This window comes from Oryx dammah, unplaced genomic scaffold (assembly GCF_014754425.2).
Source record: "Oryx dammah isolate SB20612 unplaced genomic scaffold, SCBI_Odam_1.1 HiC_scaffold_14, whole genome shotgun sequence".
NCBI lineage: Eukaryota > Metazoa > Chordata > Mammalia > Artiodactyla > Bovidae > Oryx > Oryx dammah.
Genome location: NW_024070198.1, coordinates 29,911,442 through 29,937,556, shown reverse-complemented (window position 1 = coordinate 29,937,556; position 26,115 = coordinate 29,911,442). Strand labels below are relative to the sequence as shown.

The 26,115-nt window shown below is 48.9% G+C and overlaps 1 protein-coding gene across 1 annotated transcript; it reads right to left on the bottom strand.

Moving 5' to 3' along the window:
- Positions 1–4,259: 4,259 nt before the first annotated feature.
- DUSP5 (dual specificity phosphatase 5) lies at positions 4,260–17,157 on the bottom strand. Its single transcript, XM_040254414.1, has 4 exons — positions 16,601–17,157; positions 11,977–12,125; positions 8,511–8,730; positions 4,260–5,757 (listed from the first exon to the last, which is right to left on the bottom strand). The coding sequence occupies exons 1-4, from the start codon at positions 16,977–16,979 to the stop codon at positions 5,351–5,353; spliced, it is 1,155 nt and encodes a 384-aa protein (XP_040110348.1). The 5' UTR covers positions 16,980–17,157; the 3' UTR covers positions 4,260–5,350.
- Positions 17,158–26,115: the final 8,958 nt, after the last annotated feature.

The following is a 26,115-nucleotide window of genomic DNA, read 5'->3' as shown; positions in this document are numbered from 1 at the left end:
AACATTAATAAAATATAATTACAGATAAATGAATATTTTTTAAGCTTTGATAAAATGTGAAGAAAAGCTATAGGTAGGAAGCTATGAGAGACTGAATGGGAATGTCTGACCTAGTTTGGAAGTCTGGGAAGTCTTGCCTGGAGAGGTGACGTTTGAGCTGAAATGTGAAGGACAAGTAGGAGTTATTTAATTGAAGGGTGAATTTAGGGGAGAACTGTGTTCCAGGCAGAAGAGCCAGTGTGACCAAAGAGGCAGGAGGGAGCACGGCTTATTGAAAGGACTGTCATAAAACCACCGTGGTTGGAGTAGAGTGCAGCTGGGTGATAAATGCCATTTGTATCTATACATAAAATGTCTTTTTCTTTTTTAATGTGGCCTGAGGAGACTCTCTTCCTTGGACACAAAAGTCCAGTGGACAAAAGCACCTACTGTATACCCCAGGTGCTGAGAGGGGTACAAGGTCAATGAAATAGCTTCATCCTGGGCTCTACCATTTACTAGCTATGGGACCTAGGGCAGGTTACCTAGTATCTCTGAGGATCAGTTCATGCATCTGAAAATAGAGACGACAAAAGCATTTGTACAGAGAATTCCCTGGTGGTCCAGTGGTTAAGACTTCGCCTTCCAATGCAGGTGGTGTGGGTTTGATCCCTGGTCAGGGAACTAAGATCCTACATGACTCCCATAGCCAAAAAACCAAACATAAAACAGAAGCAATACTGAAACAAATTCAATAAAGACTTTAAAAATGGTCTATGTAAAAATAATCTTTTTTTAAAAGCAATTGTACAGAGTTTTGATGAGTATTAAAGAGACAAGGCCTATGTGCATGACTAACTTGACTTGTGGCATGTGATGGTGGTTTATTCGCTAAATCATGTCCAACTCTTGCAAGTCCATAGACTGCAGGCCGCCAGGCTCCCCTGTCTATGGGATTTCCCAGGCAAGAATACTGAAAGTTGCTCAGTTGTGTCCGACTCTTTGTGATCCCAGGGACTATAGAATCCATGGCATTCTCCAGGCCAGAATACTGGAGTAGCTAGCCTTTCCCTTCTCCAGGGGATCTTCCCAACCCAGGGATCAAACCTGCATTTCCTGAATTGCAGGTGGTCTCCTGAATTGCAGGTAGATTCTTTAAAGACTGTGGCATATAGTCGATAGTGCTTAATACACACTTTTGATATTAGTCATATGACTGAGAAAGGACTGGGGCTCAATAAGAACTTGCTACTTTTTTGGACTATGGTAGGGGTGGAGGTGGGAGCAAGATTAATACAGTGTTCAGAACAAGGTAGTAAATGATGAGCCAAGGCAGGGGTCAGATGGTAAGCACAGGTAAACACAGCCATGTGTCCATAGGCTGGCATATTCAAAAGCTCTGCATGCTGGGAATAGAGGGGAAAAGATGGAGCTGGAGCCACGATGAGGGGAGCTGGGGAGGGGGCTGTGTGGGGCTGGGGACAGGAGCACACCTTGAGAGCCCAGCTCCACTCTGAGACAGAAAGCCCAGTGAACAGTCATCAGTACTTATGAAGCCCTCATTCCCCACTGAATCCCAGGTTCTAGCAGGTGCTCAGTGTGAAATGGACAGAGGAATGATAGTTATCTAGACACAGAGTCACATCCATCACGGGCAGGGTGAGGGGGTCAGAAGCATCTGCACTGTGGCTTTGAGCAACCTGTCCATCAGGGCCAGGGCTCCCCCCGACCCCACAGCAGGTCACCAGCATCAGCATTCAGTGTTGAAAGTAGGGGGCAATGCCTGAGAGTCTAAGACAAGACCTGGAGCCAGGCCCTCATCATGGGGTTTGGGTTCTGGACAAGATTTATTCCAAAAAGAATATAGAACTTGGTCAGACTTACTGAGAAGGCAAAGATTTATCCAGTCCCATGGATAAATCCTTCAGAGAGAAATGGAGAGTAGCAACATGGGAGGATGTATAGCCTTCTCTCCATGTGTATTTACATATCACCTCATTCCATAAATGCATTGTGGTATGTTTAATATTCATTACTCAAGGGTTGTTCTTTGTTTAAAGCCACTGGGGCAATGGAAACAAAGAAAAATACAGTTGGAAAATTTTAATGGCAACCAGGTGGAGTCAATACCCAAAACATATGCCATAAAATTCTATAAAATTGCCAGAGGTAGGCTAAACATTTGGTTCTGAACAGCCTGGTGGAGTGAGCAAGGAGGGAAACAGGGGCGGTCACCAACTTTATGGGGTTGGGAAGATAAACCACCAACAACTCAGTGAGATGCAGCCGTCCAGGGTGCTGAGGCCTGGGGTGCTTTTTCCCTGGGTCCTCACACAAAGGAGCGCCATGGGTACAAAGGGCTCCGGTGAGCACACTGTTGTGAGCTGCTCTTACGCTTCCTGCCTCAACGTCAGGCTGGGCTCAGGAGCCAGGGTAGACCTGAGGGGCTTACCCTCAGAGTCAGCTGGGAAACAGCTTAGAGAATGAACATTTCTATTCTCCCAGACACATCTCCTCCTGGAGCACGGCTGCAGACCAGCAGAGGTGTTGCTTCAAAACCTGGGGATGAAGGAAATGGACCACACCAGCTTTAATTCTGCATCTGGCACCGGAAGCCCGTGTAAAGTTGGCTTTGGAAAAAATGGAAGGGTAATTAATAAGGAGACTGTTAAGGGAGTGAGAGTTACAGAGCCATCCCCAGCTGTGGGGCTTCACTTGGCTTACCCGCCAGTGACTCACGGGCTTATGAGCAATCCTCATATGCCTGATTTAGAGGACTTACTCACCCTTCAGAGAAAGACCTTAATGCAATAAAGCAAATGTCAGCAAGTGGGACGCAGCTTAGGCTATCACCCCAGCCTGCACCCAGCTTCCCCCTCCCTGCCTCTCCCTGCCTGAGGCCTCTCCAGCCACTCAGCACCTGGACACACTCACACAGTGGGACACATTCCAGGGCTGAACGGAGGCTCAGAGATACGAAAGCAGGGAGAGACCTTAGGTGGACCAAGCCCTAAAGTCTGGTCCAGCAAGATTACAGATTAGCTCTAAAGCACTAGACTTGGGGCAGGGTGAGGGCTAGAAGCCAGGATTTCCCTTCCTCTGCAGTGCTCTTCCCTCCGTTGCTTCCCCTGAAAGCCCTGGTTGGATTGCATAAATGCCGAAGGTAAAGCAGCTTCCCAGTAGGGGTGACACTCTTACTTGACGTCTTTCCAAGGAATCTGCGGGGAAGGAAAGTTTTGTGGGGAGGCCTGAAGCAAAGCTTTTGAGGTGAGACATTTAGAAAGTGCTGGGCTACCCTTGGGTTGGACGCCATCTTGCTATTTGCTGACATGGTACCTGCTGGGGGAGCTGGAGGCTTTTGGACACCCCACAGTCAAGGAGTATGGATTGGAATCCCTGTGTCGGGAATGTGTGGTACCAATCCCAGTCAGTTTCCTGTTCCTCATGATTAGGAAACCGTCCCCAAGAGTAGGCTGGAGCAGAGGCATAAGCTATGGGGACAAGCAAACACTGCCCCTTCCCTCCTCCACCACACAGAGGACATTACTCAGAAGGCAAGCTGATTCAGCCTTGGACTTAAACCCACTCATGGAAGGATTTACCTAGGAACTCCTCAGGGAATTATCTGCAAGAATTAATCCCAAGGGTAAAAAAGAACAAGCATTTAAAGCAAACCTTCGTTCGTTTATTTGTCCCTGGGTCATTTTTCCATATCGGAGAAGGAAATGGCAACCCACTCCAGTGTTCTTGCCTGGAGAATCCCAGGGACGGGGGAGCCTGGTGGGCTGCAGTCTATGGGGTCGCACAGAGTCGGACACGACTGAAGCGACTTAGCAGCAGCAGCATTTTTCCATACTTTTCTGAGAGTCTGCCATACACAGGTACCGGGGAGAAGGCTGACAAGCTTGCCACTCAGGTTTGCTGCAATCAAGGGTCTGAGGAACTTTTGGGACCATCTAACTTAGTTCACTCATTTCATGGATGAAAAAGCTGAGATTCAAGTTGAACTCTTTACCTGGGGCTTAAGGGAGTGAAGAGCTCAGGGTGGATAGATGCTCTGACCACCTCCCCATGTGGCCTGGGTCTAAGGAATTCTCTTGCAAGCGAATTTAGGGAAGCCCCCCAACTGGAAAGCACTGAGTAGACAAACAGCCTCATGCCTGCAACTGCACACTCACCACTATCACCTTAAGACTTCATTTGGATAGAGCCCAGAAAAGTACGTTGGGTCCCCACCTCAATGTACCCCTGCCTGAACTTATCAACAAGAAGCACTTTTGTTCTTTTTACTATTTTTATTTTGCACTATTAAAAAAAAAAAAAAATGACAACCAGTAACATACTGCTTTTCTTCACATTCATATGGATTTTAGGAAATTATTGCCTTTTCCCCTGGAGAAATATCCTACAGACAAAAAAAAGTAGTACCACATTGAGAAATCTGCAAATTCCAGAAGTCAACAGCTTGAAGACAACCCCCAGGAGCAGGGAAGAACACAAGTGTCATCAGAGACGAGACAAGCACATATAAAGACAGCAAGCTGGGATGAGGACCATTTCAATGCCATTGACCCAGGAAGTGGGTACCCTTTCTCTCTTGTGGCACCCACTGCCAGCACCTCAAACAGGTGATTTTTGGTCTATGGTCTAAAGAACTCTTTTCAAATGACACAAGAGTTGCTTTGAGGAGAGGTGCAACGAGAAAGGTTCAAGTATGAGTAAGAATCATGCCCAGGTCCAAAGTCAGGGAAGAACCCACAGTGAGAAGGAAACTGAAAGTGTTCCCGTCTCACTACTTCACCCAACTGACTCCACCTGATCCAAGATGGAGTCTCAAAAGCATCCGAGGGTTCAAATCGGCATATACATCATGTCCCTAAAACCCTGCAGGGTTACTTTCCTGACTAGGTGGTGATCAGCTTATGCTCTGAAGCAACAGAGACAGATATAGAGACTGCCAAAATTTAAAAAAAAAAAGGTGGAAATTGTGCTTCCTTCAAAATGAATTGGCTTCATGACTGCCTTTTCTCCTGGTCTAGCAACTGCTTTCTCCCATGTTGCTGCAGGTTATTTATTGCCTTATGCTTGAAATGAAAAGGCGAATTTTGAGGTGCAAAGACTGGGCAGTCCTGAGGGCGGGGGTCTGGAAGTACAGTAGTCAGCACGCACTGTGCTCTCATAATGGCTTGGCCTTCCTTCAGTCCCGAGGTCAGTCTCAAGTTTGTCTGCAAACCTGGTGACCCCTTCGCTGTCCCACCAGGATAGCAGGACAGGGCGAGGTCTTCAGCATTGCACAGGTATGAAATGTCCACGAGTCAAAATACAAAATCACAGTTGTTCTTGGGGCTGGGATGGCTCCCCCAGCTCGGGTTTAGCAGGATGTGGCTGTGGCCAGGGAGCTCCGGCTGAGCTCTGAGCCTGTCGAGTGGGTGGGCACCGGGGCCAGCACCGAGGTAGGGAACGTGCAGTATGAAGCCTGCACGTCAGGGCTCAGTGTCTGCAAGTGGGCAAGGAGTGAAGGGCCGGCTGCCTCTCCTTGGCAGGAGGGAGCCGGAGGGGTGGGCGCGGAAGGCAGGATCTCAGACTCATACTGTAGGAGCTGGCCCATGAAGCCGAAGTTGGGCGAGACCACACTCCTCCTCTGCTTGATGTAATCAAAGGCATCCTTTAGGTGGAACTGCTTGGTCTTCATGAGGTAAGCCATGCAGATGGTGGGCGAGCGGGAGATCCCAGCCTCACAGTGAACCAGGACCTTGCCTCCCTTTTCCCTGACACAGTCTGGAAAAAACAAGAGACAGTGGGACTGAGTTGGGATGGGGACTCAAAGGCAATTGGGTTTAAAAAAAAGTGACCTAGTTATCAAGTCTCATCATGTCTGCTCAGCAGCAGTGGTCCCACAGTAGGCTTCTGCCAGTCTTTAATCCTCACTGGCGAGGACAGACCTCAGAGTCCCACTGATGTCCATCCCTCTGTAGGACCTACACAAACCTTAGTTGTCAGGGTACTTGCACAGGTTCTGCCACTAGAGAGGCTCTAGACCTGGAGTAACCCCTTCCTGGGGATGCCATTTTAACTTGGGTTTCACAGATGGGTTTCAAGAAGGCTTTGGGAGTATCTTTCAAACTGCCTGCAAGTTTTTATTGCACATTCACATTTTTCTGAGAGGCTCAAAGACTGACTTGGAAAAGCAATTCCTGTCTCTCAGGATCTGATTCTAATGGTGATAACCTAGTCCCCATCCTGGGAGAGGCCTTCCAACCTTCCCGGGCACCTTGTTTGGCTATGCCAGGGCGCGATGCTTGGCTCAGCCCCCAGGGTTCCCACCAATGAAACATACAATAAATAGTGTGCAACCACTAATTATAGCCTTGGCTAAGTGACGCTTACAAGACGGAGGATATAAATGGCTTTGGCAAACTCCATCTTGCACAACAATGGGAGGTGCTGCTAAAAAGCTACCACCGTCAGTTAGCATGGTTTAGCTCAGTTTCACAAAGGCAGGCGGGGGTGGGGGTGGGTGGGGAGGCCTCCTTTTCTGTTCTATTCCTACCCCCAAAAGAGCTATAACTGTTAAAAATGGGCAGGGGTAAAAGGTTAAACATATATACACATCAAATTAAAACCACAAAAAAGAGTCTTTCCAATTCCCTCTTTTGCTAGTGAGGAAACAATTACATCACAGGAAGTTAGACATACCTGGCACTATGTCAGGCCTGAATGCCAAAACACTTAAGATTTTGAAAGGCCAATAAAAGTCAGCCCCCTTACCCACCTCCTTCCTCATGTTTAAAAGGTTTGCAGATGCATCTCTAAGATCTAAAAGATCAGGTTTCTGAGCAGTCAGGAAGGATCCCTTGAGTTTCCACAATGAAAATCTCAAAGGATGCCCCAGGATATCTCCTTAGAGGTGCCCCCAATATAGTCTCTGATTCAAAAGAAAAAAAAAAAGTTCTTGTAAATTAGTTCAAAGGGGACTCCAAGTTCCTAGGATTACAGGGTCATGACTCCACAATTTTCTTCTGCTCCTCCACTGGCCTCCTTTGTCATCCAGCTTTTATTTGGCCCAGAGCCAAATCCCAGAAACCAAAGAGCCTACGGTACCTTGCTTCTGGGTTCCATCCCACCCCTCGGGGCTTGCCTTCCATGTGGCCCTTGGGAGGGGTCAGTGCCAGCGCAGTTTGGCCTCAGTCCCTCCCTCCTTCAGCAGGGGGAGGGGTCTGGGGAAAAGTAGCTCGTGTGCCTTCAGAATGCTGTGGGTTTGTGTGGCTGTGTACACAACAGACACAATGCACAGACCGGATGGGGAAGGAGGCATCTGAGAAGTGATGGGGGCTGTTTCATGACCTCATTGAGAAGCTATCTAGGTAATTAAATAACAGGCTGAGAAGGGCAAGGCATTCCCAGGGACAGGGAGAGCAAGTCAAGGATTTCCCACCCTGAGCCCATCGTTTCGGCTGCCCCTTGGAGACTCCAGAGGAACCACCGTCTCAGCCCAGAGGCTCAGGGGCCAGGGAGGGCAGGCTCAGCATTTTGCTTGCAGTGAGTTTCTCAGTGGGTTTCCATGGAGTAGAAGTTGTGTGTGATGAGCAGAGGGCCCACCACGTGGCAGAAGAGGGGAGCCCTTTAATGGTTCCCTGCACTAAGATGTCACTGCTACACTCAACACCAGCCTTTCCCCTCCAACATCCCCCATAGCCAGAAGCATGAAGACTGCTGCTCAACTTCAACAGCTGTGCAACGTTAAAGAGGAAAGAGGACTCTGGAAAGGGAAGCAAGTCCACAAGAGTGGGGAGCGGTGCCCAGCCTAGTCCCCAAGGGAGATGGATGGGAGAAAAAGATGTCAAATGAAAGAGCAGTCCAGTCCGCTCTGAGGAGTTGAAATCCCAAGGCCCAAAAGCCCTTTCTAGGCAGAGGGACCAGAGGTTCCCAGGCCTACACAATGGAGTAAGTGGTAACTACCTCACGGAACAAAGATGCCAACTTCTCTGTGCGTAAAGCACGGAGCTTGAGTCGAGTGTTACTGTTAATCCAAAATGAGCTGAAAATGCAAAACAAATTGCCCCCAAAGCAGTTTGCCAAAAACCGTGGAAAGCTGCTGGGGCCCTGGGGGTTCAGTACGTTAAGTCATGCTCTCTCGATCCTTCTGTTTTAAAATATTTTCTATTTTAAAAATATCCCAATCTACGCAGAAGCACAGTCAGCGTGGTTCTTTCCCTCTCCTGCGTCCCCGGCATGGAGCATCACTCATGGACGCATTCTGCTTCCCATCCAGCCAGAAACACTAACAGAGCAGCCGTGAGTACTGCCTCAAGATGATATTAACTAATACATTTATCCTGCAAATTAAAGCTCCTATTAAACAGCAACTCAAGTCCTCCCCTCTGTCGTTCTGAGGTGAATCTCTTCTTGGCTCCCACTTGTGGTGGTTGCACAAACAAGATGCTTTTCTTCTCAGTGATGGGGTGACCTCCATCAGTACATCAAAATCCAAGAACACATCCCCCTAAATAACTGCGGACAGTGGCACGTACCAATGAAGTCTATTGCTTCTTGAAAGTGGGAGCTGATGTCAGCCGCGTGGCTGTCTTCCACGGGGATCCATTTGTAGTGTAGGTGCGTCGTGCAGGCCTCGGAGGTCCGCCGGGAGACGTTGAGCAGGGCTGTGATGTGCAGGTTGGCAAGGAACTCGCACTTGGATGCGTGGTAGGCACTTCCAAGGTAAAGGAACGGAAGGATTTCAACTGGGCCGCCCTGGAAGCAGGGGCAAAGGACAACCAGGAAATATTGATCAGCTTGCTCTTCGGGGAGAAGAAAGAAAACAATCCTGACCTATTTGTTTTCAAGTAGGAGGTTCCCTCTCTGGTTTCCAGGTAGAGTTGAGAGCCAAGGCAGTTTAACCAAGAGTTTGGGTAGAGCCTCCAGCCTGGTAAACTCTCTACCCTATGTCACTGCCTTGGGACTCAGGGATAGCAAATCCCACACAGCTGAGATTTTCATTTCCTTACATATATCGAGGTGGCGGGAAATGTTGGCAGCCCTTCTAGACTGACAAGGATGAGAAGCAGGGTGGGTTGGCGGAAGACTTGAGAAGACCATGTTGAAGTTCTAGCTGCCCTGAGTGCCAGGCCAAGCCCTGAACCTTGGGGGCAATCTCGATTTCCTTCTAGATAAAATGGAAAGGATCCAACAAGGTGAGCCCCCTCCTTTACAGTCTTGACCTTGGATGTAATGTGTTTCATCAAACCTAGGACACTATTGATCCTAAGAGGCATTTGGATCCTCAGCAACATCAAAACATGCCTCCCACCATCCCAAAAAGTATATTTCTCAGAAGTGAAAATAACCACTATCTATCTGAAATCCTCAGATAAGGAAAAGCTGTTAGGCCATGAGCAGAGGCTTGGTTTATTTTTTTGTTGTTATTTTCTTAGCTATGCTGCTCAGCAAGTGGGATGCAGGATCTTAGTTGCCTGACCCAGGGATCAAACCTATGCCCCCTGCAGTGGAGGCATTGAGTCTTAACCAGTGGACCATCAGGGAAGTCCCAGGCCTGATCTTTAGGACGGTCGAGTTTTGCTGAGAGATGCTTACATCCTCACCCTTTTGGGAGACAACCTATACCTCAGGTTTCTAGTTACGAAGGATCCAAAGAACCAGAGACCATCTACCCTGCTGGCTGATCAGACTCTGGCAGTCTCAGCATTTCCAGGGTGGCCAGAAAAGCTATCGTTCCACAGCTGGAACAGTGGGAGGCCACGATCTACAGGGGAAAACACAGAGCTGGGGTGGCGGTGGCTGTGACTTTGGCCGCCTTTCTCATATCGTCAATCCGTTTCCTGTGTTTCCATTTCCTGTCCTGGAATAAGAGTGGAATGGAAACTGTCTGCCATCCCCATGATAGGGAAAGGGGCATGGGATGAGGGCTGGCAGAAGAAGGCAGTTCTCAGAATACCCCGCATGGGTGTCTGCTTTTCCTTTCAGGAGATGTTGGGTGTTTAAGGCAAAGGCCAGTTTGACCACTTGAAAGAAACCTAAAGAGATTTTACAAAAGGTAGTAATAGTAACAACTAGTACTTTTGTTAGCTGCCCCTTGGGCTTAACACTTAAGATGTAACTACATAGATGTCTCCCTCTCTTTAGAGATTGTAAAATGCTGCCATACCAGACCTGGGATCCTACTCAGTTTCTCCTGGAGCTTAGCCCAACTAACACCCATGAAACCATATTTCTTTCCTTTTTTGAATCTTCTTCTTAGACTCAAGAGGAAGAAACCAAAGGCCTTCAGAAACCTCAAAGGTTAACACGACCTCCCCCAACTTTTCTCAAGGAAGAAGCACTTCTAAGAAGTAACACTAGGGGCTTCCCCAGATGAGTCTTGGAGACACTTCAGGGCCTCCCCCGGTTCTTGCTTGGCCAAAGGGCTGTGTGCTTTCACAACATCCTGCAAATTCTCATTTCTCTTTCACTTTCTGAGAAAGGGAGGGGGGAAAACACCACCCAAACAAACAAACGCAAATGGAAATCCAGCTAAGCCGGATGCCTATGGCTTGAAAGCCCAGGGTTCATTATACTCTGTAATTTTAACAAAGGAAAACAAACAAAATAATAACCTTGGCACCTCGTCAAGCGAAAAGGTTTCCTGACCAAAGATTCCATTCAAGGAAAAGCCACCTGGCTGAACTTGGAAGTCTGTCCCTAGGGGGCAGAGCTGTGCTCATGGCAGGCAGCTGGCATCTTATGCAGCAGCATCTAGAAGTTTTCCTTCTTATGATTTGGGTATGTTCTTATTTTGTGTCAGGCTTCCCTGGTGGCTCAGAGGTTAAAGCCTCTGCCTGCAATGCGGGAGACCTGGGTTCAATCCCTGGGTCAGGAAGATCCCCTGGAGAAGAAAATGGCAACCCACTCCAGTATTCTTGCCTGGAGAATCCAATGGACAGAGGAGCCTGGTGGGCTACAGTCCACGGGGTCACAAAGAGTCGGACACGACTAAGCAACTTCACTTTTACTTCACTTATTTTGTGTCAAGAACCTAAAAAGTTCCTCCTACCAAGTCAGGTACCTACTGGAATGACCCTCTTCCAAAAGAAGGCAAGTGGCAAACAGAAGAGGGTCCTGAAAAGGACCAGAGCAAAGGATGAAAAGAAGGGAGTTCTGAGCTTAGTGCTGCCATGAACCGAGCTGCAGGATTCTTGGCAAAAAACAATCACCCACAAACTGTGACAGTTTTTCCCTCTGTAAAATGGGAAAGTGGGTTTGATCTCTGGTTTCTGCACATCTGGGTCCTTGCTTGCTTCCCTTCCCCACCCCACCCCCCTCCATCCTCCTGCATCATAGGTAACCCTCTGGCTGAGCCGTCCACTTTTTTTGCCTTTAGTGGGTTGCCAGAAAGTACAATTCTAGGAAGGGAAAAAACCCACATGTTTGTGGACACATGAAATCCTCTAATGTCTCTTGATCTCTGGTTTCAGAATTTATGGAATTATAAGCATCAGAAACCCCTAAAGGAAGCTGCATAGCTACAACCCTCCCCCAATCTTCCTCCTTCAGTTAAAAATACCAAGACACGCCTTTACAGGTGCCGGGTTGGTTTGCAGAAACTGCAGAGCATGAACAATTACACAGAAGACCAACACAGGAAGCCTGAATGTCAGCTCTGAAAACGTCTTCAGGGAAACCTAAACTGCTATTTCGATGCTTCTCTGCACCTCCCAGGCCAGCTAACAATAATATATCTTTCACTTCTCCTTTTCTCCAGAAGCCACCGAGCATCCTGAAGCGTGTTTGCTCTTGACAGCTTATTTGCTGGAAGGAAGCCCATGTACTCTTGGATGGAAACTCTAGTTGGCAAGCAACAGAGGTTCTCCAAAGCTAGAGGCCTCTGCCAGCTCCCTGATCCGCAAAAGAACCAACCAATGTTAGTGATCAGGGAGAGGGAGAGCCAGGGTACTGTGCAAGGAACAGAGCCAGGGGCCTGGATGGCACTTCCACACCACGTACCTGGTCATAGGCCGGCCTGTAGCTGATGTTAAGCACTGATTTCCCGCACTGACTGATGAGGGCTCTCTCAGTTTCAACCTTCTCTTGTGAAATGGGTTTTACATCCACACAACACTCAGGATATTCTGAGTAGAAAGTCTCATATCCCCCTAAAAGACAAAAATAAGAAAGCAAGAGAGATATAAGCACTGACTTTTTTTTTTCAGTCTGTCAGAAAACGCCTAGAATTGATCAATACCCAGAGAGTGGAATACTAAAAAAAGGTATTAAGTTACTATACATTCTGGTCTTATAAAAAAACTGAGCCAAAACAAGTAATAGTTTTTAGAATAGAAATGGGCTCCACAGACAAACACACACTCACTCTCTCTTTCTCTCCTAAAAAGCTACAGTTCAAAGGCAATTATTAACTTTTTTATGTCTATCAGAAGAAGCTTAAGCTGTGAAAGGAAATATATCTGACATCTGGCAAATATTAACCAAACCCCTCCAGACAACAAAAGCCATTTTCTCACATTTATCTAAAATTCAGGTGTAATTATGCAGAATTTCATTAATTCTTGAAAGAAGCTCCTAAACTGGTCTGCCAATCAGCTCTAAACAGGATTATAGATGAAACCCCCTCTATAAGGGAATGGGGTCTTACATGAGGTTTTAACCTCAGGGCCATAAAACAGCCCTGCCTTTCTCCTTCCCAAGGTGCTAAGAACACCGCTGACAGTCCTCTCCACAGGTCCAGTGTAATCAATCTAGTTAATTACCTTCTAAACCAAACTAGAGGAATGAGGCCTTCTGAATTTAATTCTTATCTCCACCCCCAACCCCCGCTGCTTTCCCCTTGATGGCCACCTACCCACCCTTTATCTCCTTATTACCCTCCCCTCCTGAACTTTCTCCCCAGCTATACACACCCTTGTGTGTGCATACACACCCTCAAACTGATAAGTCAACTACCCGCAGGTATGATTCTATAAAAATCCTAACTACATTTAAACTTCTCCAATTGGATCACTTAAGGTAAGAACTACTCTGACCAAATCAGAGAAACTTGAGTATGTAAATTCTTGGGCCCGTGCAGGAAGTGGGGAGAACCGAACAAAAAAATTGGCCCTGAAGCCTGAGAATGCCAACTGCTGCTGGGTGAATAGGCCAGCCTCGTGTGGGGAAACCCCCTGCTTCCACTCCAAAGGGACTTAAGCCATTTCCTAGAGCCTCCAGAAAACCTGCTTCTTTTTCCAGAGAATTGGGGTCAAAACATCTTTGTTTTTGATTTTGTTTTGGCCACACTCTGTGATTTGCAGGATCTTTAGTTCCTGGACCAGGGATTGAACCTGGACCCTGGCAGTGAAAGTGCCCAGTCCTAACCATTAGACTGCCAAGGAATTCCTTCAATCATCAGTTAAAGAAGCATTCTGAGACCATATTTTTTTTCCCCAACGGCCCCCTTTTTTTCCTTCTGTCTTTTGGTGCTGTGATAGCCCCACAGTGGAGCACATGGTGGCTTTTTTAAACCCCTGCCATAGGCAAATGGTTAATGGATTACTCGGCAGTCTCCAGCTCTCTTTCAGAAGCTACAGCCAATTCCTAGAATGAGTCATCTCGCCATTACTGCTTCCTCTCAGCGTGCTGGAACTGCCCCCGCCCCCACCAAGCACACCCAAATCTCCCCTGTGGTCACTTCAACAAATAGCCACCCGGGCCTCCCTAGATGAGCTTCCGGACCTCCACAATGACCAATTTCCCGGTTATGCTGACAGGTCATGCTGGAGGAGGGCAGAGGTGGAAAGTTTGGAGGTATCTGTGGTTTAGTTTCCCCTCCTTCACCACCACTGCCTCCGCCCCCTGCACGGACCCTCAGCTTCTTCCGAAGAGATGTCCCTAGTAAGCAAAGCACTTCCTGCGCCTCAACATTTTCGTTTGTAGGAGACACAATGAGTGATAGGGGACAGGAATCTGAAGTAAGGCAGCCCAGGCCCTCTCAAACTCCAGCATGATGCTTGGGAAAGAAAAGCCTTCAGGTCACCCCATCTCTTGGCTGTAAATAGAGCACTTAAAAGAGCTGGCTGTTAGGAGGACCGACAGGAGGTGCGGGTGTGGGCTGGGTCCTGCTTGCCTGTTGACAAAATATGGCAGGCAGACAAAGAGTCTCAGTGTGACGAGCGACAGATAAACAGGGTCCTGCCTCTTCAAGTTGGGGTCAGGAGTCCTCCAGATTAGATGGTCTGTCTTTCACCCACTCCCATCAGAGGGTTGGAGAGATGGAGCATTCCTCTCTGGTGCCTCACTTGAGATGCAAGAGCTGTAGCAACTCTTGGCTGCTTCAGTTGTCTTCAGAGTGGTTCTGTTTTTGATCACCACTGCAATACCAGGGGAGTTGAGCAGAGAAAGAGGACGGACACTATCTATAAATACACATTGACAATGTCATTTGGTCAATTCATTTTAGTGGGTTGTGTGTGTGTGTGTGTGTGTGTGTGTGTGTGTGTACGCAGAAGGCATTGACAGAGTGTACAAGGCATTACCCCCATGATCTGAGATGCCACTAGATCAAAAACCTGAGCTCCTATCTGAATGTGAGTTAGGTGAAGAATTTTCTTTGGCAACAACTTAAAAGTTCAGCATTGTTGTAAGGCTAAGTATCAAGCAATTTCTACTGAAATTTAACACAGACATAAACTGTGACCTGGCGATTCTCATAATTTTACTAAAAGATAGTACACACACAAAAGCATTTGGACAGAGATATACTCTCCCACACTGCTTCAAATACTAAGGTGTGAAGCAATCTACTTACTGGCTATCATCAGGGGATGAGTTTAAAAAGTGAATAGGGAAAAAAAAAAAAGGGAATAAGACATGTATGCTCTGATATGGACAAGTCTCTCAAGATCTAGTTAGGAGAAAGAGGCAGGAACAGGAAATATACAAAATCATTCTATTTTTAAAAGATACTCATGGAAAATTAATTTATCTAAAGATGAACAAGAAATAGTTGACTGTTGCCTCTGGGGAGTGGAACTGGGTTCTAGGGTGTGCAGAAGATCCACTTTTCATTGTACAGCATGTTACTTTCATTAAAAATTAAAAAAAAAATCATTTTTACTTGAGATGTGAGTCTACAGAGCTGCCTACTTCCTGTAGCAATAACTTCCAAATGTCTTGCGTGGCCCCTTGGAGAGGGCTGGAGGCCAGAGGTAGGACCAGAAGGGGGCTCCTGGAAGATATCTTTCATGCTGCTGGAGAGGCAGAAGCTTTTCCTGTACTCACGGCTAAGAAGAGGAGACCAAAAAGGGTATCAGGAATACAAAGAAATCAGGGGCTCTGTGTGAAACCTCTGCAGAGTTTAGAGGGCACTCTCCATCTCCTAGGGGCTGAGGCTGGGGGTAAGAGAAAGATCTTCTGCTTCTGGTGTCTCCCTAAGAGGAATCAACTGGGGACAGACAGCCTGCAAGAGGTGCTAATCCAGGTGGGAGCTGCCCCTGAATCTCTGGACTCTCCCAATCTGGAAGATGTAAAACTCCACACGTTGCACGGTTCTAAAACAGCGCCCTCACGCTCTCAGCTCACCGCACCTGAGTTCTGAATCCCAGCTATGTTATATCTCAAGGCGATCTCCCAGAGCTGGCTGGGCTGAGTCCTCGTCGTCTCTTCCCTATAGGCTAAGCTTTCCATACACCTGAGGTTAAAACGGACTCACATAAAAGGTAGCAGCAATCACAGGAAGTGATCCAGAAATCAATACTCTGGAATTTGACAGTAAATCACCCACCCACCAGCAAAGTCATCTCCCCCAGCAGGTGTAACGTGCAGACTGGTGAAGCAGCTACTGGAGGGTCTCAAACCAAATGCGCCGCAGTCCCCTTCACAAGCACCCTGTGGCCCCTCTCCTAGGTCCTGGCTCGCCCGCCAACCCGCCGCCAGCCCCCGGGAGACCGCGTTAGGTGCCCCAGCTCTGGCCTATGACCAGTCCAGGGGATGATCCCAGGGCGGGAGAGAGGAGGTGAAAAAGAGTGGGAAGACTAAAGACTGCCAGCTCCAAATGGAGCTGGCCTGGGAGGGGAGAAGGGGAAGCCGAGGAACAATAAAAAGCAATAAAATGAAATGAAAAGGAAGAGAGGGGAGGGACTCGCCAGGGTCAAAAAGGCAAGAGGGTCGATGAAGACACAGCCTAACATACGTTAATTGTCCAGGCGGGAGGAAAGGGGACACCGCGGCGCCACGCTCCTGGGGGGGTGGTGGCGACCCGCGGATCCCTTCAGATCTGTCCATCAGGAAGGCTCCAGAGCGTCGGCCCCAGCGATAGACATGAAGCCGGCGCCGGGAAACCCGGCTCGTGCTGGGCGCTCCCCAACTGCCAAGAAGCAGCGCCCCCAGCAGCGTGCAGCAACCCCACCCCACCGGGCAGCCAGGCCGTCAAACGCTTTCGAGGAACACAGGTGGGGACGGAGAAGCTGCGAGCGCTGACACCGGCCGTGGCCTTCCCGGCGCACGTCAAGCCCCAGGGTGCAGAACTTCCCCGGCGCCAGGATCGAGGAAGGCGCCGGCGCCAGCAGGGGACCCCAGAGCCCGGAGCCGTCCTGGCGCGGGGGGGTTACCGAGGACCCGCGGCTCCGACGCAGCTCACCTTTGAGGAAGTAGACCCGCGGGCCGGCGGGCAGGCAAGCGAGCAGCGAGGTGAGCACTACACGCGCGGCGCTCTCTTCGCGCAGCTTCTGCCAGTGCCGGCTGCCCTGGTCCAGCACGACCACAGCCGCCACGCCGCCGCCGCCCTCCTGCAGCAGCCGCGCGCGCGCCGCCTCGTCGGGCAGCACGTAGCGCGCCGACACCGCGCCGCCGCGGGCCCGCCGCAGCACCACCGAGTTGAGGTTGACGTTCAGCGAGCCGCGCACGCTCGAGGCGGCGAAGGCCAGGTAGGGCCGGCAGTCGAGCACCACACAGCGCGCCGCCGCCTCCTTGCGAAGCATCTTGCGCAGCTGGCGCCCGTCGAGCGACGTGACCTTCATGCCGCCGCCCAGCGGCCCCGCGCCGTGCGCGCCGCAGGTGCCCACAGCCAGGGTGCCCGCCGGCGAGGCCCAGGAGGACGACCCCACGGGGCTGCGGCCGGCCGACCGAGCCCGGCGCCGGAGCGGACGCTCAACTCTTCCCTCCCGCTCCGCACGTTAGGCGCCCGGCCCGGCCACTCGCTGCCGCAGAAGCCGGGGATTCCGCCGGCAGCGCAGCGTTTTATGTGAATGGGTGTGTGGCCTGTGACGTGGCTGCCCATATAAGGCGGAATATGGGTATTTCCCCGCCCCTTCGGGCCGCGGCCACGCCCCTAGGGGGCGGGACGCGCGGGGCGGGCGCCCCAGCGTTAGTCAGCCCGAGAAAGAGGAAGTGGAAGGCGCCTCGCTGTGTTCTCTGCGGCGCTGCGCGCGGACACTCACTCGCGCATCACCGGGGACTGCCGGTGGGTTGTCAGGCATGCCAGGAGGCCGAGGTGACCCACGCTGTGCGGGAAGAGGAGGAAGCGGAGGAGGCAGAGCTAGCGTCGCAGCATAGGCTTTGAGTTTCATAGACGTAGGTTCTGGACCTTCTGGGGGCCGTGCCTGACAGTGCGGTAGGCAGAGCTAGGGGCGCCCTCGGCCGTGCCCCCAGATGAATCAGAAGCAGATTTCAGGCGTTACGGGTCTTTACGCGGGAAATGAGATGATAGCTGGAATTTGCTTCGAAGTCTGAGTTATTGATGACTCAAGTTTGGGCTTGTATTGGTAATCATTGGAGCTTGGTGATGGGTACCTGGGTGTTCATTATACTGTTTTCTCTACTTTATATTTTGAAGTTTTCCACCGTAAAAGTACCCGAAAGTAAAAGTAGGAAGAGAAGGGCCAGCAGTTAATCTCCCCAAATAGATTCTGCCCTCAAAGGATTGATGGTCCTTTTCGTTGTCACACTCCCAGATAAAAATTAGAATGGTTGTAAGGACCTGTTATTGTACAGCACTTGAAACTCTACTTAATGTTTTGTGACAGCCTGGATGGGAGGGGGCGTTTGGGATACATGTATATGTATGGCTGAGGTCCTTTGCTGTTCACCTGAAACTACCACAACATTGTTAATCGGCTATCAGTTCAGTTCAGTTCAGTCGCTCGGTCATGTCCGACTCTTTGCTACCCCATAAATCGGCTATACCCCCCAATAAAAAAAATAATAAAGCTAAAATTTCACCGAAAAAAAAAATAGAATGGTTTTTTGAGGAACCATTTTCTGTCACCCAGAAAATATCTGTGGTGAACTCAGCTGCAGCGTCAGCATGCGCTGTTGATGGAGCTCAGCCCAGCCAACTGTCCAGGTGGCTTCTGGGATTTAGGGGATTATCTGTGGATAAAGTATAATCCCAGGCTGTCTGCCCCCACCAGCCCCAGCAGCTTTAGGCTTCCCATCCCCACTCTTGGGGAACTGGACACACTCACCCATTCAGCAAGTATTTATTGAGGGGCAGCTCTGTGCCCTGATAGCTGCAGAGACACTCTTAGGGAAACAGGCTTCTCCCTCAATCTCAGGACTAACCGTTTTATTGTGAGCCTGAGAGGAGAGGGGACTGCCTGATGGAAATAGGCTGCCTCCGCTAGGGAGGGGCTTGTTTGCTATAAAGGGGAATGACGTTTTTTAGAAGGAGGCAGAAATTGAATTCTGAAATCAAATGCAATCACACCAGACACCAGCTAGCTGGCCATTGCCTCTGGGTCTCAGCTGCCTTCAGTCAGGGGGACTGTCCTCGCCTTGCCAGTGGAGTCTTAATGAAGGTGTGGAAGAAAGGTTTTCTTTCTCTTTGCGGTTATCTGTGCCAGCCTTCCCTGCAATCTGCTCCTCCTCTAGTGTCACCAGAACCTTCTTCCTCCAGACATTTCAACCTACGACCACACATGTATGGAGCACCCACTTGGCCAGGCTCTGTACTGGTCTATGGACACTAATGTGATCAGTACTGCTCCAACTGCCCCCAGCTCAGAGAAGAGGCTCGGCCCAGCCACAGACCTATAGTCAGTGTAACAGAGCATCCATGTGTATGAGGTGGGGTAGGATGGAGCTCTGGAGAAGGCCACCTAGAGCAGAGGAGAGCTGAGGTGAGCTTACAAAAATGCATCGAGGAGAGCCAGGCTGTCGAGGGAGAGAGTGGAAGGCGTTCCAGGCACAGGTAACCCCTTGCTTAGTTGCTTAGTGCTTAGTGTTAGTCGCTCAGTTGTGTCTGACTCTTTGCGACCCCATGGACTGTAGCCCACCACGCTCCTCTGTCCATGGGATTCTCCAGGCAAGAATCCTGGAGTGGGTAACCATTCCCTCCTCCAGGGAATCTTCCCAACTCAGGAATCAAACCCAGGTCTCTCACACTGAAGGCACACTCTTTACTGTCTGAGCCACCAGGGAAGGTAAAGGGAAAAAAAAACCCCAAAAAACCAATAAGAACCTAGCATGGTGTGTGCTGGCGGTATGTAGGAGACTAAGGCATTTCTGGTATATATTAGAAGATTAAGCAGGTCAGGTGGCAGAAGGACTTGTATGTCGTGTGAGGCCTTTGATCTTCGCCTTTGGCTGGAGCAGCCCCAGATGAGGATGTTACTCAGGGACCTGGTCAAGTGAGCATTTGGGGACCTCATTTAGGTCGTCCTGTGGAGGAAGGATGTTTTATTTGAGGGTGGGGGTAGGGTCCAGACTGGGCTCCAGGAGACAGATAGGAGGCTTTTGTGGGTAATCCAGGCCTGAGCTGATAAGGCCCCAGCCGGAACTTGGCAGTGATAGCAGCAATTGAAGAGGCCACACAGATGGGAGAGACAGTTAGGAAGTAAGTTGCCGGAAGGGCTGGGATGAGGGAGAGAGGGGTAGAAGGTGACTGAGTGAATGGTGACACCTTTAGATAGGGACCCTGCAGGAGCAAGTCTGGGTGGGTAGCAGGAGGAGGAGTTGGGGGTGAAGTTTAGATTATTAATAAGTAGAAGTTGATCATGGGCAACCCAAGGGGATAGTGGTAGGGTGGCCTGGCAAGCCGTGCAGGAAGGTCGTCTGTCAACGGGATTTGTCTGTCACTTCCCATGCCCAGCAGTTCACCAAGTCCCAGGACTCTGCCTTTCAGATCTCCTTCCTCAGCTGCCCTTCCTAGTCCTGAGGCCAGGGCCAGCTTCCTGAGCGTGTGACCTGTGTAGCTGCACAAGGCCATACTTAGAAGGGCACAGTGCTTGCTTTAATGCTTGCTGTCACTCTGTTGACATTCTTAATAATTTTCGGACAAGGAACCCTGACTTTTCCTTTGGTCCTGGGCCCCACAAATTATGTAGTCGGTGCCACCCATTTGTTGTTGTTCAGGCTCTAAGTCGTGTCTGACTCTTTGTGACCCCGTGGACTGCAGCATGCCAGGCTTCCCGGTCCTTCACCATCTCCCAGAGTTTGTTCAAACTCATGTCCATTGAGTCGGTGATGCCATCCACAGTATTAGTTAAAGGGGCCCTTTAGCCCTGCCACTGGGCCCTACAGTAGCATCCTGTTTCCCAGTCTTGAGGTCCTCTCCTTGCTCTCTTGTCCTCTGCAATGTGATCTTTCAAAGCTTAGATCAGAGCACAGAGCCCACCTTCTCTGCTCAGAAACCTTCAGTGACACCTACGCACTGTCTGATAAAAATCTAGATTCATTAGTGGGACACCAAGATCCTTGTTCTAACCAACTGGCCATTACCCACCTCCAGCCTTGTTTCTCTCCTTCCGTCCCCCTTTCCCAACTCCAGCCTCCAGTCACACAGAACTGCCCATTTCCTAAACCTGCCCAGCATTTTGCTGCCTCCACTCTTTTCTACAGGACTTGAGTGCCTCCCTCACTCCTTTGTTAGGAATCCTTCTCCACCTTCACACACCAGCTCCAGAGCTATAGTTTCACCTCCAAGAAGTGACCCCTTGGTCCGCCAGCCTGTTTATCAGTTGCCCTCCTGGGGGTTCTCACGCTCTTGCCGTTGCCCCTCCCCCAGCCCGTCACAGGAGTGTTCTCTATCCTGCTGTTAGTCTGAAGGCTCCCAGGCCACACTCCGGACTTTTCCCATTATCGATGACCCCATCATAACACCCAGCGCATGGCAGGAGCTCACACAGTTTTGGCGGGATGAGATCTGGTGCTTGCTGAGACTTGAAAGCAGCAGGCTCCTTAGTAAGCATGCAGGGGAAAAAGTTGGCCACAACATAAATAAGGGCCTTACACCCTGGGTCAGAAGACAAGACAGGAAGGTGTGGACCCAGAGGCCCTAGGATCAGGAAGTAAAATTCGGAAGAGGAGGATGTCTGACTCCTCCCCACCCCCAGCCCCGCCACTGCTTGGGAATGGGAGTAAGGTGCGGGGTGGGGTGGGGTGGGGGTTGGGGTGGTGTGGTTCAAGAATAAAAGCAGAATTTAAATTAGTATGAGTATATGAGGCAAGACCTTGCTCTATTTGTCATTCTCTCTCCGATGCCAGTTCCTCAGAGCTGGGCAAGATTTTTGTGTTTCTTGTCCCTCCTTTGACTGGTCATCTTAGCCCTCAGGCCCTGATTCATTATTGTGATCTGATGTTCTTACCTGGTAGAGGGTCATAGTGCCCCTTTCTAAAAAGTGTAGGCTTGTTCCTTGGAAAAGTGCACACGCAGTTTTCAGCTTCCAGTATCGGGAAGCTGCACAGACCTGGGAATGCCTATGTCTGCCCCTGCTGCCTTCATCTGCCTGTAAAGTGGGGCCAGGTGGCCTGTGGGGATGGATCAGAGGGTACCCCAGAATGCCAGGGCAGGGGCCCAGAGCCATTCTGAATACAACCCAAGGGTCCACTAGCAGCCCCAGCCCTCCAGTGGGTGCATTTTTGCCAGCTCATTTCATTGGCTTTTTTGTTTCTCATCATGAAAGTAGCACATGCTCATTATTGAAAATGTGGAAAAAGCAGAGATGTGAAAATGATGTGTTTTTTTTTTAAGAGCACTACTTTCTCTGGTTTCTTCAAGACTGCTATTGGGTCTGGACCCAAGACTTGCTTCACACCATCTTGGTAAAAAGGAAAGAGCACTGGACTAGGAGTCAAGAGCTGGATTTTTGTTCAGCCTCTGCTATGACCAGCTTTTGCTGTTTCATTAATATTTGTAGAGTGCCTTCCGTGTGTGTAGGTGTTTTTCTCCCCATGGCCCTCCCGTCTCCCTCACCCCCAGGACCTTAGAGTGGAGTGAATACAAAGTTCACTTCAGGATGTAGGCACTTGCTGTGTGACTGTTGAGAATCACTCACCCTTCGTTTGCTGTCATGGTTTCCTCTTCTATAAAGTAGGGGCATTAGCGTCTATCTGTACACCGTGAGTGATAGTGACATAATGTACGTAAAGCTATAGCGTGGTGTAAGCATAAGGTATTTGTATGGTTGTTGTTGCTAATAATAATAATATCCATCAGCAAAGCATTTACTCAGTCAAATCCTGATACACTGGTACATTGTTTCCTCCTCTATAAAATGGGAATGAAAATAGGACTTAGCTTATAAGTTACTATCAGGATTCAGTGGGTTAAGTTACTTCGATGGGACAGCTACTTAGAATGCCTGGTGCATATTAAGAACTCAGTAAACGTTAACTAGTTGAACAGACTGTAGTATTTGTTCCAGCCAAGGAAAGACTTTTTAATGGCTCAGGAAAAATGAGATGGGAATAAGCATAGCAGGGAGGAAGAGGGGTACTTGCTGTTTAAGTCAGCTGGCAGTGAAAGAATTATTGGAAGCCCGTGAACTTGTTCTCAAGGCTTACTGAGTTCGAGGGGATATTTAAAGAGTAAAAATCCCCAGACCAACTTACAGTAAACTAGAAGTGACAAAAAGCCATTCAGATAATAATAAGTGATAAATTGGATAGTTTTGATATGAGAGCCGAAGAAACTTTGTAGAAGAGAGATCGATAAAGCCAGGAGCATTAGAGCAGGTGAGTCTGGGAGAGGGGTTTAGGTTTGATAAATAACTCTTCCAGTTCTAAGAGCAAGAACTTTGGAGTGTGACATTTAAGCCCCTGGTCAGCTGCTTACTGACTGTGTGACCTTGGGCAAGTTACTTCACTTCTCTAAGCCACAGTTCTCTCATCTGAAAAAAAAAATGTGGAATGGGGGGAGATAATAATAGTACCTACCTGATGAGAAGATTAAATGGAGTACCTATGAAAAGCTCTTCTCTGCGTGCCTGTAGCATGTGGGGGGCTCTGTGTGAGCCAGTATTTTTCTTTATGAAAAGTCATGGGCAGCACGGAAGCACAGAATCTTGGCAGTAAGGAATTGTAATTCTATTTTGAAATTTTCCAGAGAGGGAGCTTACTGCCTCATGAGGCATTTTTGAATGAGACCAAAAAAGGAAACAAGCATATCCTGGGGTTTTTATGAGATGCCAGGTATGTGCTGAGCACTTCACTAAATCCTCACAACCACCCTATGATGAAGTACTATTGCCCCAATTTTACAGTTGGTCAAGGACAAAGAGAGAGGGCCAAGGACAAAGAGAGGGCTTTTCTGGTGGCTCAGACGGTAAAGCGATTGCCTGCACTGCGGGAGACCCAGGTTTGATCCCTGGGTTGGGAAGATCCCCTGGAGAAGGAAATGGCAACCCACTCCAGTACTCTTGCCTGGAAAATCCCATGGATGGAGGAGCCTGGTAGGCTACAGTCCATGGGGTAGCAAAGAACTGGACACGACTGAGCAACTTCACTTTCTAAGGTCAAAGAACTGAAGCCGACTTTCCCGTATCTCCTACCCTTTGCTTCCAGGTCTGGAAAAATATTGTGTAAATCTAGACTCTCTGAAATAGTTGAAGATGGTCATCTTGTCCCTTCCCCACCTTATCTTTTCTAAGATAACAGTCTTTGTTCCTTACATAACTGTTTTCCGGATTCCTAGAAGACTTTTAATTTATTTGCCAGAACTCTTTACTTGCGATCCCTGAAACTGGGGTGCAACAGAGAATGTCCATTTACTCAAAATTCAAAGGTCCAGCTGAAAAAGAGTGGCCATGAAGATCCCTAGACATAGGTACAGAAAGGAAGAGATGGAAGAGTGCCAACACTTGAAAGCAAAGATGCAGCGCGTCCTCTCCATTGGGGAGCCACAGACTATTTCTGAAGAAATCAGTTCAGTTCAGTTCAGTTGCTCAGTCGTGTCTGACTCTTTGCAACCCCGTGGACTGCAGCACACCAGGCTTCCCAGTCCATCACCAATTCCCGAAGCTTGCTCAAACTCATGTCCATGGAGTCAGTGATGCCATCCAACCATCTCACCCTCTGTCGTCCCATCTGAAGGAATGGGAGGGGCATTTTTTACTCCTCACCCCCAGCCTCTCTCTTGCAGCATTTCAAGTGTGGTCTAAATGAGTGGGGAAGGGGGCCATTCTTGAAATTACAGGAAGTGGGCTGGAGGTGGGAGGATGTTAGAAGGAGGAAGTTTGTGCTCTCTCCAGCTTTGCCATGGAGATTCTGGCTGGAAAGATAAATAACTGGTAAAACTTACTATTATTATTATTTTTTAATGGGGAGTGTATACCCTTTGGTGAGCATCATCAATGCTCTATACTAAGATCCTGGGGGCAAGAAGATGGGAAAGCTGTGGGGAGAAAACCACCTATAAGTGAAAAGTCCACAGCCTCTGGGTAGAGATCTCCGGCTGCTGGTTTCTCCCCCTTCCCTCTCAATGTGGTTCCTGAAGATGATTTCCAGACTCCAGTCTTTTACCACCTTCATGGACTTCATAATACCTGAGTATTGTGACACCTCCTCTATCATTTCTGAAATTGACTTTACAGAGACTCATTAAAAACAATAAGCAAAAAAAACCAACCACATTTTGTCTTAAATTGTAGTCTCTGAGGTTTAATAACCTAATTCTATTTTTTTGTAGTAGTAATTAAAATCTATGACAATTCAGATGGGAGACTCTCATCTGTATACCACCTACAGTCTCCTCTTCTGCCACCAGGATGCCAACTTGTACGTAGAGAAACAGTGATTGGGTTCTGGAATAAAGAAGACCGGTGCTGAGCCCAGACTCTGGAAGTGGCTAGCAGTGTAGCCTTGTACAAATGCCTTAAACTCTTCCAAGCTACAGTTGCTTCTTGAGTAAAATTGGGATAGTTAAGAAGTTGTAAAGCAGAAACAAAATAATAGAAGTGGAAAGTACCTTGTAAAATGCTGCTGCTTGGGCTATTCCTTTTATCAGTAACTTCCTTGCTCCTGGGGAAGGTGGGGCCTGGAATCCTACCTCCTCTGGGCTAGAACTAGTGGAAAAACATTTCTAAAACCTACAGACTTCAGAGCAAGAGCAGTGCCCAAGGTTCCACCAGCGCTCCGCACCTGACCTGCTGTGGGACTTTGTGGGAGTCACTCCTAACCCCACCCGCACCCCATCCTGACACACACACACCTTCCCTGCCCCAAAGCTCCGTTTCCTGTTTAAAGTGGGAAGAGTTAAGGCAGTTTCAGTTCAGTTCAGTTCAGTTGCTCAGACGTGTCCGACTCTTTGCAACCCCATGAATTGCAGCACGCCAGGCCTCCCTGTCCATCACCAACTCCCTGAGTTCACTCAGACTCATGTCCATCGAGTCAGTGATGCCATCCAGCCATCTCATCCTTGGTCGTCCCCTTCTCCTCCTGCCCCCAATCCCTCCCAGCATCAGAGTCTTTTCCAATGAGTCAACTCTTTGCATGAGGTGTCCAAAGTACTGGAGCTTCAGCTTTAGCATCATTCCTTCCAAAGAAATCCCGGGGCTGATCTCCTTTAGAATGGACTGGTTGGATCTCCTTGCAGTCCAAGGGACTCTCAAGAGTCTTCTCCAACACCACAGTTCAAAAGCATCAATTCTTCAGCTCTCAGCCTTCTTCACAGTCCAACTCTCACATCCATACATGACCACAGGAAAAACCATAGCCTTGACTAGACGGACCTTAGTCGGCAAAGTAATGTCTCTGCTTTTGAATATGCTATCTAGGTTGGTCATAACTTTCCTTCCAAGGAGTAAGCGTCTTTTAATTTCATGGCTGCAGTCACCATCTGCAGTGATTTTGGAGCCCAAAATAATAAAGTCTGACACTGTTTCTACTGTTTCTCCATCTATTTCCCATGAAGTGATGGGACCAGATGCCATGATCTTC

What these genes read in the sequence shown, in the direction of transcription:
- DUSP5 (XM_040254414.1), bottom strand. Translation starts at nt 16,979, where the DNA reads ATGAAGGTCACGTCGCTCGACGGGCGCCAGCTGCGCAAGATGCTTCGC. An exon ending in GCGGGTCTACTTCCTCAAAG is followed by an intron (nt 12,126 to 16,600) that starts GTGAGCTGCGTC and finishes TTTGTCTTTTAG; the next exon opens with GGGGATATGAGACTTTCTAC. An exon ending in ACAGGCCGGCCTATGACCAG is followed by an intron (nt 8,731 to 11,976) that starts GTACGTGGTGTG and finishes CCCTGCTTCCAG; the next exon opens with GGCGGCCCAGTTGAAATCCT.